General features: G+C 35.5%; 1 protein-coding gene across 2 annotated transcripts in view; it reads right to left on the bottom strand.

The window, feature by feature from the left end:
• Ldh (Lactate dehydrogenase) overlaps nt 1-14,609 on the bottom strand; it is a 31,784-nt gene extending 17,175 nt beyond the window's left edge. Inside the window, exons 1-3 of one of the 2 annotated variants that reach the window (XM_089099364.1) lie at nt 14,472-14,609; nt 7,051-7,185; nt 2,016-2,307 (exon numbers count right to left, since the gene is read on the bottom strand). In XM_089099364.1, coding sequence (XP_088955490.1) covers nt 2,016-2,307; nt 7,051-7,173 — 415 coding nt within the window. In that variant the 5' untranslated portion in view covers nt 7,174-7,185; nt 14,472-14,609. Of the gene's footprint in view, nt 1-2,015; nt 2,308-7,050; nt 7,186-11,448; nt 11,552-14,471 lie in introns of those variants that run through there. The other variant, XM_089099363.1, reaches the window with a different exon arrangement.
• Nucleotides 14,610-18,397: the final 3,788 nt, after the last annotated feature.

Genomic DNA, 18,397 nt, shown 5'->3' with positions numbered 1-18,397 from the left:
CAGTAGTGGTCATGGTAAAGAACCATTCTGCAAAAGTATCCGAATTCGGCAAACGCATGCAAATTTTTACTCTGACCAAATGTTTAATCTCATGCTAAAATTGACTAATATATTTTCAAAATTCATTGGAAAGATTCGAATTTCACATTTGAAATATTCAGTTTCAAATTTTGGTCAGATTCGGATTGAATAGTCTTCAAAGATCAGAATATATATATCCCTGGGAAAGTTAACTAAAAACAGGGAAACCCCTTTTCTCTGTTAAATTATCTTTAAAATGATATACTTAAGAGGTGAGGACACGGACATCGCGAGAAGATATCCTTGGTCTTAGAGATTTTTAATTATTAATTGTACACATGCATACAGTCAGGATTTTACTTTAGGCTACTTGTCTATGGAAATTATAACATACATTCCTTAAAAACAATCTGTAAACAACCAAATCTAATTTTTGCCTGTAACTTAAACTCAATTGTAATGAAAAGTAAACATCGGAATGCAATTTAAAGTTGTCAATTTGCAAATGCAATAGAATATTAAAACGTAAATGAAGCCCAGCGAAACAGAAATAAAAAAGCTCATCCCCTCAAACGAAAATATAAAAAGTTCAAATAGATTGGGGTGGAGGAGGAGTGTGCGTAGCTGTGTTGGCCTCAGGCGACTTGGTGCTGCGGTGAGTTGTTAGTAGTAGTAGTAAATCGTACAATCTCAAATCCAAGATTTGTTGCCTCCCCCATTAATGTTGAAAAATATCTTTTTGGGGGTATTTTCTTTTAAAAATGTCCTTTTTGTGTTTCCATTGAAACTATTGAAAATAGAACAAAATTACACCCTAAATTTGAAAAAAAAAATTTGCCCCCCCCCCTTAATCTTTAAGAGTTGATATTAATGCCTAAATGCCTTAGCCTTGACGGTGAATAGTAGCTTACGCCTTAAAAAAATACAATTTAAAACGTTAGGTCTCTTTACCAAATTTATAAGAACGGCAATATTTACTAAGGGTATGGGCAGACCCCTTGGAATGGAGACAGTTTTATTTTGAATTGTTTCACTGACATTTATAAAAATCTGTCAAGCATCCCCCGCCCCCTCCTCTACAGAAATCCTGCCTAAGAGGTTATTCAGTACAGGAAAATACGCAGAAAGAGGAAACTACACATGCCCAGGACTTTGTTCCCGTCTGAAGGAGGAATATCTTGGCAATTTACACCATATTTACGATAATTTCTGTTCATTTCAAGCTCTGGCACTGCTCTTCATTTTCATACAGAAACTCATTCTTAAAATTTAATTTTTATCCGTTTTCTATTTTTTCCAACAAGTAAATTCAAAACTTTAATTTATTGGTATCTATCTCTTTTGCTTCTTAAAAAATGGTAGTGATATACCTTGTTGGGGCCTTTGGCCCTATTTATCAAATAAATACCCCTCTTTTCTAAACCAAATTTTATTTCTCTTTAATTTCAGTACTCCAACCCAAGGTTTAGCTATTATTAATTCTTTCGCCCTGTTAACATTTTCTCTTGGTTAACTGATTACGACACATCTGGAAAGAACCCGCTTATTAGCCGCCTCTGAAAAAATGCAGGCGACCAAGTTTTTGAATACAAACGTACAAAAAATGTGCACTAGTTGCGTCAAGGCGGACCCTGGCAGTCCATTAGGTTTAAAAACATTGGGGGCAGAATAGTTCACGAGAGATTGTGAACCATCTCGACCACAATACCATACCCTAGTGGATGTCAATAGTGGCACTGGTGGCTCTGTGCCACATATGCTGGCACAAAAATTTTGAATGTTCTAATTTCAAACTTTTAGTTCTGAGAGATGCATAGAGGAAATAATAATAAGCGAAGCTCGAATGAGATTAAGGCGCGTGCACAGCCGTGTCGGCGTCAGGTGGCTCAGTTCTGCCATAAGTTGTCAGCAGCAGTAGTAGGAATCTCCTTTTTTCTAAATTTTCAAACTCAAATAAAAAAAACTAGTAGATTTAGAATTTAAAAAATACGAACCAGGGTTGCTAACAATAAGCAGTATTGTGTCTGGGCTGTGCTCAACCAATTTGGGTATGATGCCTTTAAAGATGTCTGTATTTCTTTGTACCAAGCTAAGACGAGATTCACCCTCCCTTTGACGTGCACCAGCGGTGACAATACAAATCTTTGATCCGGCGGTGACAGAATAGTCAGTATCAGCTGATACTTTTACATTTCTGAGAAAGGTCAAACCGTGCTGAAGGTCCATCATTTCACCTTTGAGTTTATCGGCAACAACATCTACAAGTGCCAGCTCACTAGCGATGTTCTGCAAAATAGAAAATAAAATAATGCAAATTGGGTTAGGACTAGGGAGGGGCTTATATTCCCCTCCAAGAGCAAACGTATGGTTTTTCTGGGGTCACGTTCACCCCTTTAAAACTAGGGGAGTGGTACTAATCTATCTTCAATGAAACGGATATAGTGTCCAACTGAAAAATTAATTAGAGCTCATCCAGCAATTGAATTCATCATACATTAAGCATAAACGAACATGACAGGAAGGAACATGCGCAGGAGAAGAACTCGGAGTCAGCAGACCCTCCCTGCAAAATCATAATTTTTCCTAATTTTCTCAGCATTTTATTATAACTATCCAAGAAATTGTTTTATTTCACCCCCCCCCCCCCCAAAAAAAAAAACAACAAGACAAGGGCAAAGGCCATAAAATCTAAACAAATATAAATAAAAAAACTGGGAATTCGAAGTCAAACAGTTCGTGGTAACGAACTGTAAGTAAGGAGCGACCCGGCTCAATGGTAACCGAAACTCTAAAAAACGGAATTTTGATACCAATAGATACATCAAAAGAATCAGATTTTAATTTTGATTTCAAATATATAAGTTTCATCAAGTTTAATCTTACCTATCAAAAGTTACGCGCCTGAGAAAATTTGGCTGATTTTCGAAAAAAAGGGGGAAAGACCCTCTAAAAGATATAGAACCTTAATGAAAATCACACCATCATATTCAGCGTATCAGAGAACCCTACTGTAGAGGTTTCAAGCTCCTATCTACAAAAATGTGGACTTCTGCATTTTTTGCCAGAAGAATGATCACGGATGCGTGTTTATTTGTTTTTTTTTTTCTTTTTCCCAGGGGTCATCGTATTGACCCAGTGGTCCTAGAATATCGTGGGAGGGCTCACTAGAATGGAAATTAAAAGTTCTAGTGCCCTTTTTAAGTGACCAAAAAAAATGGAAGGCAATTAGGCCCCCTCCCACGCTCATTTTTTCCCAAAGTCACCCGATCAAAATTTTGAGATAGCCATTTTGTTCAGCATGGTTGAAAATATTATAACTATGTCTTTTAGAATGACTTAATCCCTCGAAGCCCCCGGGGGGAGGGCTGAAATTTATGAACTTTACCCAATGTTAACATATAGTATTGGTTATTGGGAAGTATACAGACGTTTTCAGGGGGAATTTTTTCTGGTAGTGGGGTGTGGGGGGGGGTTGGGGGCTATATGGGAGGATCTTTTCATGAAGGAAGTTTTCATGGGGGAAGGGACATTGCTATGAAGGGGGCGCTGGATTTCCCATCATTATTTAAAAAAAAATAAGAAATTAAATATAAAAAAACAAGTTTTTCAACTGAAAGTAAGGAGCAACATCAAAACTTAAAAGGAACAAAAAAATATTAGCTATATGATTGGATTCACCTTCTAGTCAATTCCCGCTCTTTAGGCCAAAGATTTTTTAGTAGTTTCATAAGAGCTATTTATTCTAATTAACGGCCTTTGTGATTAAGGGGTCACTTTTAAAGAATTTGAACAAAATTTTGTTTACTTATTCAATGACGGTGAACCAAAATAAAGGCTGCATTAACTAAAAAACGATCAGAAATTAAATAAAAAAAACAAGTTTTTTAAACTGAAAGTAAGGAGCGATATTAAAACTTAAAACGAACAGATATTATTCCGTATATGAAAGGGGCTGTCCCCTCCTCAGCGCCTCGCTCTTTACGCTAAAGTTTGACTCTGTCTCACAACTTTATTATTTAAAACAATAAAAAACTTTAGCTTAAAGAGCAAGGCGTTGAGGAGGGGACAGCCCCTTTCATATACGGAATAATTTCTGTTCGTTTTAAGTTTTAATGTCGCTCCTTACTTTCAGTTTAAAAAACTTGTTTTTTTTATTTAATCATGATAAAAAGCATGCGATGCCTAAGGGCTAGGGCGAGCTGGCGAAGTCTGATAAAAAGTCGATAAATCTGGCTTTTTGCTATCGCTAGATAAAAAATGGCTTAGCTGGCAGGTTGGGAAGAAAGGAGATGAAAAACTTGAGTCGCAAAAGAGTCGCAAAGTCGCAAAAGAGATGTAATCTGTGGCATACAAAGGCATGGACGTGAGATTCACACATGAATACCCGAAAACAGAAAAAGATAAATTGTTCAGATAGGTATTGAGGGATGGTAAATGAAGAGGGAATGATTCTTAGATGTAAGGAAGAAAATGGTTTAGTTTTCTTTTTTTACGAGAGGGGGCGTTTAAAATTTATGTGCAGATTATATGGAAAATATAAGAAATTACATAAGAAATTGTCCCGAGATTTTGGCCGAAGCCCAATATACCCTATTTACGTCTCCCGGGTATGATAACCCTGTTAATGTATTTTAAAATACTAGGTAGAATCAAACTTTAGAGGAACTTTTTTCCCTGTAGTGTTTTGAACTCGAGCCCCTCTATATCGAGCCCAGCTGGCGAATCGACCTAAGCGATGACATTATTCAAAACAATGTGTGTTTTTTTTAAGCAATAATTCTAGATTTAGAGAGACAATTCCCTTCAACGATTATATGGAATAAGGTTTAAAAATAGGTCAAAAATAAAAAAAAAGTATCGCATCTCAACATTCTTCGGTATTAAATTAGTGTAACAGCATACCAGGTATATTAACAGAGAAAAATAGAAACAGTGAAGTGAAAACACTGTAAGCCTCCATTTGTTGTTCAGTTAAAAGTATTCAATTTTAAATGTTTGCAAATAAAATTTGCAACCAAGACATGAATCATGTAAAAATTGCCGGCTCCAACACTAAGCATAATGGTTTTAACATGCTCATAACAAGAAGTAAAAACAGCTTAAAATAAACAAATTCAATTTTTGGATTTTTATTTTTTTACTAAAACTTACTATATTATTTTTCAAATTCCTGTTTGTATATTTCTCATAGCAAAGCTGCCATAATAAAAGAAATATCTTGGTATTACAACAGGGACCTCAATTCACGAAAATGCGCTAGAGGGGATGGACTTTTCGAAATCTGGGGCGAGGGGTAATTTATTGCTTTAATATACAAAAACAAGCCTAAAATACTTTTTCAATGAAACTATAAAAAAGCTATTTCCAAAATTGGAGAGGGGCAAACATCTATGGGAGGGGGAAATAGCAAGAGCGGATCCAGGATTTTTGTTCGGGGGGGGGTTACTAATTTTCGACTAATTTTTACTAAGGTTTTACTAATTTTCGACTCGGTCAAAAATTTCGGGGGGGGGGGTTCAAACCGGGTAACCCCCCCCCCCTCCCCCCTGGATATGGCCTTGGGAAATAGCCACCGACAAATCGCTAGTGTTTTTAAGCGTCAATTAAAAGGATTGTAATATCTTATAAGAAATAATGATACTGTTCTATAAGCTGCAACCCACGCAGCGAAGATGATAAAAGAAACTAGTCAAACTGGTTATTTCAACGGAGAAATCCTATGCCGAGATTGCAAACAGGGGTTTGTACAATATTTAAACTTTTGCTTTTTGGGGTTTAGGGGGAGAAAAGGGACCTTGGTTAGGTTACATATTTAATATATGCTATGCTTTACCCCCCCCCCCACCCTAATGTGCAAATATATAGCCGAAATTTGTCTCTAAAATATTATATTTTCATCATATTTTGTATTTCATTAGCATTAACCAAACCTCACTTCTCGCTTGGGTTGCAGCTAATAGAACAGTACCGAAATATCTTTGGTATTCGTTATGCCTCACGATAGAAAAAAAAACTGTAAAACAAACGAAAGACGTAAAATGGATATACTGAAATAAAACGAAAAAGGACGAGACTTTGAGATGGATGTCCTGATGTATCACTTTGAGATGGATGACTTTTGAGATGGATGTATCACTTTCCTAAAGAGTTCTAACGTTGAACATTGAACAAAGAGTTCAAACCCTAATATACTCAAAGTATATATTTAGGGCTCCACATATTTGTTTATATTTATTTTCATTTTTAAATATAAACATTCAATTTTCTATGTCAACAAATTATAACCAACACGAATACACTTTAAGGAAAAGCTAAACGAATTACAATTCAAACGGCATTTGTAATTGCGACCAGTTATCCCACATTCCTGGAAAGGATGTTATTTTTTAATATGCCACTTCCAAAAAACGGTTTAATACTATTAATAACAAAACTAATGGCACCAAAAATCAAATTCTTTTTCCCGTACACATAAAGAAATATATTGCAGGCCAAAGGGCCGTTCCTAGGATTGGTGATGCTCGGGGCGAAATTTAAATATCTGAGTGACTTCACCCCGATCCGAGTGAAGAGCGAATTATTAGGAATTTAGTCTGAGGTCATAGTAAGTATAAAGATGCAAACAAATTGAAAAAAAATCGTATCTTATTTTAAACTAATCACTTTCGACTGTTTAAAAGGGCACTAGAACTTTGAATGAGCCCCCCTCTAAGATTTAACGAAAACTCTTTCCATACAAAGCGATTGGAAGAAAAACAAATGAATAGATAGTGGTTCCGTGGTTCTCCACTATGCCCCCCTAAAAGGGCAATTCATTTAACCACCGCAAATTCATATTCAATTATTATCTCTATGTCAAAAATTTGTATGTTATCTATGACTATTAATATAACATTTGAAAGTATTTAAAAATAGCTTATGAAAACTTTGTTTATTTTTTTTAAATTGTGTTTTTTTTTCAAAATATTTAAATTTTGTTTTATGAGACAATAAAAAATTCAAACATAAGGAAAGACAAAAAGGACTTACCTGGGTCAAAATACTGAAAGCGCAAGCCATGCCAACTTGGCCAGTGCCAACAACCGTGACCTTACCACCAGACACACGAACCGCTGGTTCAACTTCGTGCATCAGTTTTTCAACGAGGGACATTTTGAACTATTTCTACAAAATTAATTGAAAATGTAAAAAAAATAATTAGAGATTACAGGTAGAAATATTACATGTTGACAACTAAAAAAAAGATCGACAAGAGAACTGGAAAAAATGTCTGATTACCCGATGGTTTTGTGCATAAGGTAGGCCTATATCCTGTATGTAAAGCGCATAAGGTAAATCGCATAAGCGCATAAGGTAAATCGCATAAGCGCATAATATGTAAAGCGCATAAGCGCATAATATGTAAAGCGCATAAGGTAAATCGCATAAGCGCATAATATGTAAAGCGCATAAGGTAAATCGCATAAGCGCATAATATGTAAAGCACATAAGGTAAATCGCATAAGCGCATAATATGTAAAGCGCATAAGATAAATCGCATAAGCGCATAATATGTAAAGCGCATGTGCATAAGGTAAATCCTATGTAAAGCGCACCTTTACATAGAGAAAAACTGTCCGAAGCATTGTGCAAAGACCCTCAAAACAAAGGTTTCTAAGACATATTTACTAAAATACGCAAAAATCCAGTATCAAATGCACTCTTCAGTATCCCTCCAGGGTTAAGACTTCACTTCCCATACAAAGATCTGGCCGTACCTGTACTGCCGATGAAAAGCATGTGTAGCTGGACTGGCCTCACCTGGTTTGGTGTTAGGACGAGTTGTCAGAAGTAGTAGCAGCATTGCCAGATGGGCCTGTTTGCACCATTTGGGCGTTTTTCTTATGTAATTGTCACTGTACTCTTCAAATGAGCGTATATTTCAAAGCATACATTTCCAAGAAATTCACAACTTCGGCACATTTTTGCTATAATAGCCTCCTATTAATTTACTGCATAGCCATCCATTAAAAAAAATAATAAAAATTGGAAGTCATGTAGGGGAACTAGATTTAGGAAACTTTCTTTTGTAAGACATTAGACAGTCTTGTTAATTGTTTATTAATTATCAATTCGTTATTAATGGTAACATTTCACGAAATTAGGACAAAATTACCATACAACTTAAGTCCAACATTAATAAAATCTAAAATTGATTATAAACTGCAAGTCAACTCGCATTACCCAAAACAAGAAATGACAACACTCACACACGCAAAAAGGAAGGGCTTCGGCCTGTGTCCTGCGCCAAAATTTCGAGCTGTATTGTCTATTTATTTTCTATCTACCGTTAATTGTCCTATTTTTAGCCTTTTTTAGAGTTTTGCCTCTCCCCCCCAAAAATTAACAAAATAAAACGGTACTTGTGCACTTAATGGTACACACGCAAGAAGTCAAGTTTGGTTAATGCGAATCAAAAAAATAAAATAGGATGAATATATAATAGTTAAGAAACAAATTTGGGCTAGATATTTGCACATTAAGGGGGCGGGGGGTAAAGCATAGCATACGTTAAATACGTAACCTAACATAACCTAGGTACCCCCTCTAAACCCCAAAAAACAACAGTTTAAAAATTGTAAATTCAATGAGAAACCACGCTCTTCGATATATCAAACAGTTCGTGGTAACGAACTGTAAGTAAGGAGCGACCCGGCTCAATGCAAACCGAAACTCTAAAAAACGGAATTTTGATACCAATAGATACATAAAAAGAATCAAATTTTAATTCTGATTTCAAATATATGAGTTTCATGAAGTTTAAGCTTACCCATCAAAAGTTACCTGCCTGAGAAAATTTGGCTGATTTTCGAAAAAAGGGGGAAAGACCCCCTAAAAGTTATAAAACTTAAAGTGAAAATCACACCATCATATTCAGCGTATCAGAGAACCCTACTGTAGAGGTTTCAAGCTCCTATCTACAAAAATGGAATTTTCCAGTTTTTGCCAGAAGAAAGATCTCGGATGCGTGTTTATTTATTTTTTTTTCCCAGGGGTAATCGTACTGAATCGTACGAATGGAATCGTCCAGTGGTCCTAGAATATCGTAAGAGGGCTCATTGGAACGGAAATTAAAAGTTCTAGTGCCCTTTGTAAGTGACCAAAAAAAATGGAGGCCAACTAGGCCCCCTCCCACGCTCATTTTTTCCCAAAGTAACTCGATCAAAATTTTGAGACAGCTATTTTGTTTAGTATGGTCGAATATATAATAACTATTTGTTTTAGGATCACTTAATCCCCCGAAGCCTCCGGGGGGAGGGCTGAAAGTTATGAACTTTACCCAATGTTAACATATAGCATTGGTTATTGGAAAGTATACAGAGGTTTTCAGGGGGATTTTTTTTTGGTAGTGAGGGGTGGGGGTGGGTAGGGGGTTATATGGGAGGATCTTTCCATGAAGGAAGTTTTCACGGTGGAAGGGACATTACTATGAAGGGGGCGCCGGACTCCCCAGCATTATTTAAAAAAAAAATCAGAAATTAAATATAAAAAAACAAGTTTTTCAACTGAAAGTAAGGAGCAACATCAAAACTTAAAACGAAAAGAAAATATTAGCTATATGATTGGGTTCACCCCCTAGTCAATACCTCGCTCTTTAAGCCAAACATGTATTAGTACTTTCATAAGAGCTATTTATTATAATTAACAGCCTGTGTGATTAAGGGGTCATTTTTAAAGAATTGGAACAAAATTGGAACAAAATTTGAACTTTAGCTTGAAGAGGAAGGTATTGACTAGGGGGCAAACACACTAACATGAATATTAAATATATATTAATATCGGAGTTTGTTACATAAGTTATTTTCTAAGTGACATGTATTTGTTTCTAATAAAAATATCCGTAAATACAATTAAATAAGTCTCGAGAAAGGGACTTAACCAAATAAGAGTAAAATTAATAAGCAAATTTTGTTTTAATTATTCATGTACAGTGAGCCAAAATCAAAACCTGTATTGACTAAAAAACTTTCAAAAACTTAAATAAAAAAAAAAAGTTTTTTTAACTGAAAGTAAGTAACGACGTTAAAACTTAAAACGAACAGAAACTATTCCGTATATGAAAGGCGCTATCCCCTCCTCAAAACCTCTCTCCTTACGCTAAAGTTGTTTATTGTTTAAAAAACGATCAGAAATTAAATAAAAAACCAGCTTTTTAAACTGAAAGTAAGGAGCGACATTAAAACCTAAAACAAACATAAATTATTCCGTATATGAAAGGGTCTTTCCCCTCTTCAACCCCTTACCCTTTACGCTAACGTTTAACTTTCTCAAAACTCTTTTTTTGTTAAACAATGTGAAAATTTTGCGTAGAGAACACGGCGTTGAAGGAGGGAAAGTTCCTGTCCGCTACAACCGAGGTTCTGCGCGGGTTGTTTTTTAATATTGCTCCTTACTTTCAGTTTAAAAAACTTGTTTTTTTTATTTAATTTAGATAGCAAGGACTCGCACCCAGGGTTGCCCACCCCAGTCATCTACCACTATTTCCATTGTTTTTTTTCATATTGCCTTAAAAAATTCATTAAATCAGCACATAAATCACTAGAATATTGAATAATATGACCACATCTACCAAAAAATCACTAAATCTAGTGGGTTTTTTTTTTTACTGTGTGGCAGCCCAGCTTGCACCCAGTCACTTGCACAATATCTTTTTAAGGATGCTTGACATTGCAAAAAATCTTTTTCGAAGAATCTCGTACATTCTTCATTAGTTGTGACCCACACCACCCCGAGATATGTTCTCGGATACGAGACTTACAGCTTTTGTTGAATAACTTGAAGCTTAATAATTTTATATTTTGGAAAAACAATATAAAGTCGTTTCGAAAACCAATGTTTACGCTGCAGGACGGAGATCGGAGAACCCTTGGACACGCCAATTTTAGCAATCATCTCCAATCCTCCCAAGAGAGTGAAGACTATATCTTTATTGGTGCTTACGTATTATACCGACCACATCTTACGTATTATACCGACCACACTAATGAAGTAAAGTTAAGTTAATCCTAATGAAATATACCAAAATATAATGAAAATATAAGACTTTAGTCACAAAATAATATAAACTACAACAGAGTATGCTGAAAAGCAGACCGCCCACAACGCATTAAACTAAAAACCTAATCTACTCTATATATTAAATATCTTATCATAATATACCTGCGTAACAGTTAACCAAAATAAGGTTAAGCTTATTATTTCCGAGAGCATACAGAGAAACTAGTTTTAAACATATCAACAGTAGCCGTGAGGTTGGTATAATATGTAAGTACCTACTTATTTATTGCACAAAAACGAAATTTATTAAAATACATATTCTAGTAAGATAATATATATATATTGATTTAAATAAAAATATTTGCAAAGCTATATGGAAGGAATACATACTACGTAGCCTACAGCAATCAAAACCTTAAAGAGAACACTATTTAATAGATAGGACAATTCTGTTACTGAGAAAATCACGATGTTTCTGCATGCTACTATCTTTTGGTTTATTGCGTCACGTTCTTTTTGTTGCTTTTGACTGGACTTTCGCCAACGACATTCTTTTAAACAAGAATAAATAAATAGCTTCTACTCGAGTTGGATGCGTAAAGAAACAGTAATTACTGTGTCGATACGATATAAGAGTGTCACGTAGGTCAGAATGTTTTACCCGGAAGGGGGGGCGTAACAAAAAAAATATATTTTTTTGATAACACAATAAGAAGTGTCTTTATTCTTGAAATCCAGGAAAATTTATGGATTTCAGGGGTGCGGTCTTCCAACCCTCCTGCGAACGTCATTGTAGGTAGGCATATAAGTCTTTGAAAGGAAAGGGGGCTATTCCGTATCAAAGGGAGGTTTCAGGCTCCCCCCCCCCCCAAATTTTGCCAAATCGTATAAAGGTAACAAAAATGCATATAAACAAATAAATGATGCGTATTTTTGGTAAAATAAATGTCACCAGAAAATATTCAGGATACACCCATGGGGGGAGGGGGGCATTAAAATAATATAAGATGACGACTTGTTTAGACGTTATGGGCAAAAACATTAAATTATGCGGCACTCCAGACTGAAGGCCTCCTTTGGTTTTGTGTCTAATCATAGAACCTAGCTTATTTACCTACATTGAGAATAAAAGTAGGTAAAATACCAGTATTAAATTGAGCAAAATTATGTAAAACTAAAACCCTCACATCTTGTTAAAAAAGAAGAATTTAGAAGAATTGTGTATATCAGAGAAAAGCTTAAAATCTAAGCTATCCATCAATATGGTTATTATTAAAATTGTATGAGATCAAATACTTGACATTATTAGTTTATTGACTTACCTACAAGGACCGCTTTTTGGATATACCAATTATCGTATTTTGATGAATATATTCTTTTAGTTTTTCAGTTTTATTCACATATTAACAGAAAGGTGATTTTCTTCTAATTCTAAAAATTTAACTTTTATTGTTTGATATTTATTCTGTAAATCACAAATATTAAGTATAATTATTTCTTTTCTATTGCTTGTCAAAACAGAGACCACATTTTTAATTTATGCTGACAAATTATTGGTTAAAGTCTGACCAAGAAGGCGTGTTCTTGTAACTGCCCTCACATTGTATCATGCTGTAGTAAAATAGGGGTGGTCCAAAAACTCATTGCTTTAGGCTACCCTAGTACCTAGGAGGTCTTTTACCCTAGGCTTTAGGCTAGATCGATGAAGACTTCAGAAAGACGTAGGTATTTAATTTCATCATGCACCAGGGGCGTCGTTAGGGGGGAAAAGGGGGCAGTTACCTCCCCCCAATAATGTCGAGAAAAAATATTATATATCCCAAGCCCCTTGACTATCCAAATATGGACCCTTCTTGCCCCCCTCCCAATAAAAATGCTGGAGATTCACGCCTGCCATGCATGGTGGGTTTAAAGCCCCATCTTTAAACTCTTATTAAATCCATAAAATCATTTGGCACACTCCAAAAACGATATCTCTCTTACACAGCATTGGATACTGCATGAGTTAATGTCTCAATTTTTCGTTTGTATCTTATCCTCTCACTCTCCTTCTTTTACTCCACCTTGTCTCAATTCTTTCCTTTCTAATTCTGTATCCCTCTCTTATGTTATCAACTCTTCTCTTTTCATTTCATAATGTGATATAAATTTGTTTACCAATATCGGGTGTGACTCGCATAAGCATTGCTTTGAGTCGAAATGTTCATGTTAATTGTTTCATTTGTTCATTTATTTAAAAATAAAAGGTTGATTGATTGATTGATTGATTGATTGACTACAAACATGAGTTTGGGTATCGCCATGAGTTTGGGTATTGATTGATGGATAAAATAATTCACCTAAATTAGCAAAGCGATCAAGGAACACATCTATCCAAAGACTTGTATGGAATGGGATTCCTAGTCTTTGGCTAGGCCTATTTCATCTTTATGCTCTCTTATTAACTAAAAATTATAGGTCAAATAATAAAGATTCAACAATATTCCGAAATATAATGGCTACTACCATAACAATCCCCATTGACAAAAGAACATAAACTAGACAATAGGATTAGGTAAATTTTTCGCAGTTCATATTATTGACTTGCGAATAAAGTAAGTATAGCCTACCACTCGATGCCTTTTTGGTAAATATATACCAAATCATATTATTGAGTTATGACTAAAGTGAATATACCATTCGATGCCTTTTTTTATGCTGATTACGAATATAATAATCCTTTTCTATCGGAGATGAATTTTAGCCCCCCCCCCTAAAAATGCAAATTCAGGGTATATGTTTATACATTAGGGGGGGGGGCAAATTTTATTTCTGATGTAAATGGGCGGTAAGTTTAAACTTTATCCCCACCCCCTAATGTAGAAATATATACCCTGAATTTGCATATATAGGGTGGGGGGTCAAAATTCATTTCCAATAGAAATGATTATTATATTCGTAATCAGCATAAAAAAAGGCATCGAATGGTATATTCACTTTAGTCATAACTCAATAATATGATTTGGTATATATTTACCACCTTTTTTTATGCTCTTTCCAAATATAATAATCATTTTTGTCGGAAATGAATTTCACCCCCACCCTTATATATACCAATTCAGGATATTTATTTGCACATAAGGTTGGGGGGTAAAGTTAAAACTTACCTCTCATTTAGATAAGAAATAAAATTTACCTCCATCCCTGCCTCCCTAATGTGCAAATATATACCCTGTATTGGTATATACAAGGGTGGGGGCAAAATTCATTTGCGGCAAAAATGATTATTATATTTGGAAAGAACATAAAAAAAGGCAACGAGTGTATGCTTACTTTATTCGCAAGTCAATAATATGAACTGCAAAAAATTTACCTAGGATTATTCTATAAGCGCACAATTACAAATAACCAAATGTAAAAAAAGGTAAACTTACATTGAATAAATAAAATGAATAAGACCTTTCTCTGACCGCTTCCAGTTGCGAACTATTTAGAACTTCCAATTTTTCATTAGACTTTGCCCTCCGTTCGTCCTCTCTCTCTCTCTGTTCCCGACCTTCAAATCCGCGGAGTATTGATTGGTGACGTCACTCATTATAAATAATGACTTCAATCACGCAATTTTAGCGCAAGAAGCACAAGAATTGAAACTAGGTTTGATCACGTGCCCAAAAGATTGGGAACAGGGTCGTGATTAAAATAAAAATTTTCCTGATGCTAAGTGTGAGTTTGTGTCTTAGTGCATTTAAGGCCCAAATTTCCTAACTCTCATTCAGCGTTCAAATAATTGTATAATAAATTTCGGGGGATGGGAGGGGGGTTGCAGAAATTTATATATAATTCGTCATTACTCTGGAAAAAAAAATCTTTAGTTTACGGATAATAGGCTAGTGATTTTTGTTGTGAAATATTTGAAGAAAAATAGCCTGAGCATTTACCCGATAGGGCCAATTGAAAGGAGACCGTTCTCCCCCCCTGAAATTGGAAATTACTTTTTTGGTGTATTTTCTTTGAAAATATCCTATGTTTGTAATTTCATTCAAAGAAAAAACACTACCCCTCCCTAGATTTAAAAAAATACATTCTGCCTAACATTTTCGGCAGTTACAGCTACTGATTGCACCTGTCCACGGGGATGAAAAGGAATTTCCTCTCAGGAGACATTTTCATGATCGTCCCAAGGCAAGGCCGCACCCAGGATTTTTTTTCGGAGGGGGTTTTACTGCAAAACAAAAAAATCGCTGAGGGTTTTACACAAAAAACCTCAAAAACACATACAAAATTTGTTTATATCCATTTTTGTTAAGTTTTACGAGTCAGAAAAACATTTACGAAGGGGGGTTAAACCCCCCGAACCCCCCCGCGGGGTACGGCCTTGCCCCAAAGGAAAAGCTATACAAAAACGGGAAAGCTATAACACATTGAAATATGAATATTTGGGGCTGAATGACACTTTTCAAAATCCCCCCCCCCCTCTGGAAATGTCATGCTATTGATATTAGACTTGATCCCGTGCCAAAAGATTGAGTATAGGGTTGTGATTAAGAAAAAAAAATATTTATATTGAGGGTGAGTCCGTGTCCTTGGTGATTTTTGTGGTGAAACGTTTAAAGAAAATGACTGAGTTTGGAATCATGTTACCAATTGGGGGAAGGTATTTATCCCTCTGCTAAGTTTTTTGCCCTCCCTTATATTTTGAAAAATACTTTCTTTGTTTTTTTTTTCATAGAAAAATACCGTTTTTCTGTATTCCCATTAGAATAGAGAAAAAACTAAATAGCCCCTCCCCCTAGATTTCAAAAATACTTTTCCACCTAAAATTTCCGTAAATTGGGGTCACTGGTTGTACCTGTACTCGGGAAGGGAAGGGAATTTCCCCTCAAGAGACTTTTTCGTGACCACCTCAAAGGGAAACTTACGCACACAAAAAGGCTAAATTACACATTTAAAAATTATCCCCCTCCTCTAGAAATCTAATGTCATTAATACTAGACCTGATGCTTCACCCAGAAAAATGAAAATAGGGTCTCAATTAGAAACAAGTTATTCATATTGAGGGTGAGTTTGTGTCCTCGTGAGGTCACTTTTGTAGTGAAATCTCCAAAGGTTAATTGCTGAACGTCATATCTGTACAAGGGGAAGGGCTACTCCCTTAAAACACCCTTAGGCCAACCCACAGAAAAGCGTGCAAAAAACAAGACTATGAGAGGAGGGGAGGGAAAGGAATTTTCTCCCAAGAGACATTCAATGACCCCTTAATAGCGAAACTCATACAAAATCAGGCAATAACACGCCGAAATATGAATAATTAGGCTTAAAATAGTACTTCTAAAATAAATACCCCTCTTCCCTTACACATCATGCTAGGGAAAATAGATTGGGTCACTTGCCTAAAAAAATATTAAGAGGGTTGTGATCCCAATTACAAATTTGCTTGATTTTAATGTTGAGTATTTGTCTTTCAGAGGTGATTTTTTGTGATGATCGCTTCAAAGGAAAATAATCAGAGGGTAAAGGGAACACAGAGAGGGAAGGGGAATTTCCTCATCAGATATCCTCCAGGGCCGCCACGCGGGGATAATTTTAGAAAAGAGAGGTAATAATACGCAACTTTACAAAGTGTCCCCTGCATAAGGACAGTTATAAGACTTAAACATTTGGGGTAACAGTAGCTATTTCTAACCCCCCACCCGCTTCATGAAACACTATGCTGCTGAAAAGATATTTGACTCCGTGCTCGAGCAAAATGGAAACATTGTTTTTGTGAAGAAATTTTCAGAAGAGAATGGTTGGAGGTCCACACTGGGAAGACAGATGATTTTTGTCTTAAAACACATTCGAGAACGACCTCGCAGGGATAGCTCTAGAATAACAAACCATAACCCGATGTGAATATTTGGGGTTAATATGGAGTTTAATTAAAATACATGTCCCACCCCTTTATAAAACCTCATACCTTTGAAACTAAATTTGATCAGTAGCCAACAAATCAGAAAAAGGGTCATTATAAATATACACATTTTTTAGATGTTGAGGTTGAGGTTATGTCGTATCTGCATACAAAAGAGGGGAAGACATTCCAGGACCATTCTGCAGGGGAACTTCTAGAAAGAACAAGGCTATCATACATAAATAGATCAATATTATGGTCTAGAATTACACTTTTTAAAGCTACTCCTCCCATCAAATTATCTCACAATGAAACACTATTTGGATGAGAACTACTGAGGCTTTGGACCCATTTCCCCCTCAAACTTTAAAACCTACAATGGTAAGAAGAGCTTGTTAACAAGGACAAACGCCTCATAGTTATAAACGGTAAGTAAAGAGCAACCGTCGTCTAATAGAAACGGAAACCCTGAAAAAGAGGGTTTTGAAAATAATCTGCTTTTTATGCCGACCCAAAATAATTCATTAATTTAAATAACTTTATTAATTATAGTGGACCCATAGACCATTAATGGACCAATTATGGACCATTAATGGACCAATTTTGGACCATTAATGGACCAATTTTGGACCATTAATGGACCAATTTTGGACCATTAATGGACCAATTTTGGACCATTAATGGACCAATTATGGACCATTAATGGACCAATTTTGGACCATTAATGGACCATTAATGGACCAATTTTGGACCATTAATGGACCAATTTTGGACCATTAATGGACCAATTATGGACCATTAATGGACCAATTTTGGACCATTAATGGACCAATTATGGACCATTAATGGACCAATTTGGGACCATTAATGGACCCAATTATTCATAATGGACCAATTATGCTTCAGTTTTAAACTGGTTTGCATAAAAAAATTTTGGAAAGAGGAAAAATATCCTCCCAAAACGGGAACAATCTTATTGGAAATTATACCATTGAATTCACAATGCTTCTGAGCAACGGCGTATCCAGGATTTTCGTTCACTGGGGCTATTTTTATTCGAAGAGGGGGGAAAAGAACTTTAAATGTCACAAATTTATTCAAAAAACAAAGAAATGAACATAAAGACGACAAACGAGTCTATGACCAGAAAACGAAAACAAAGAGAAAGCAAAAAATCAAACGAACATTTCTGCCGTATCAAACAGTTCGTGGTAACGAACTGTAAGTAAGGAGTGACTCGGCTCAAAAGGTAACCGAAACTCTAAAAAACGGAATTTTGGTACCAATAGATACATCATAAGAATCAGATTTTAATTATGATTTCAAATATATAAGTTTCATGAAGTTTAGTCCTACTTATCAAAAGTTATGCGCTATATAAAATATACCTTATTTTCGAAAAAAGGGGAATATACCCCTCAAAAATCTTAAAATCTGGATGGAATGCCCATCATTTTATTCCGCTTTTCA

This window comes from Artemia sp. Qi Xiang Cuo, chromosome 13, assembly GCF_049724085.1.
Source record: "Artemia sp. Qi Xiang Cuo chromosome 13, ASM4972408v1, whole genome shotgun sequence".
NCBI lineage: Eukaryota > Metazoa > Arthropoda > Branchiopoda > Anostraca > Artemiidae > Artemia > Artemia sp. Qi Xiang Cuo.
The sequence above is the reverse complement of the archived record's forward strand: the minus strand, read 5'-3'. Positions and strand labels throughout refer to the sequence as shown.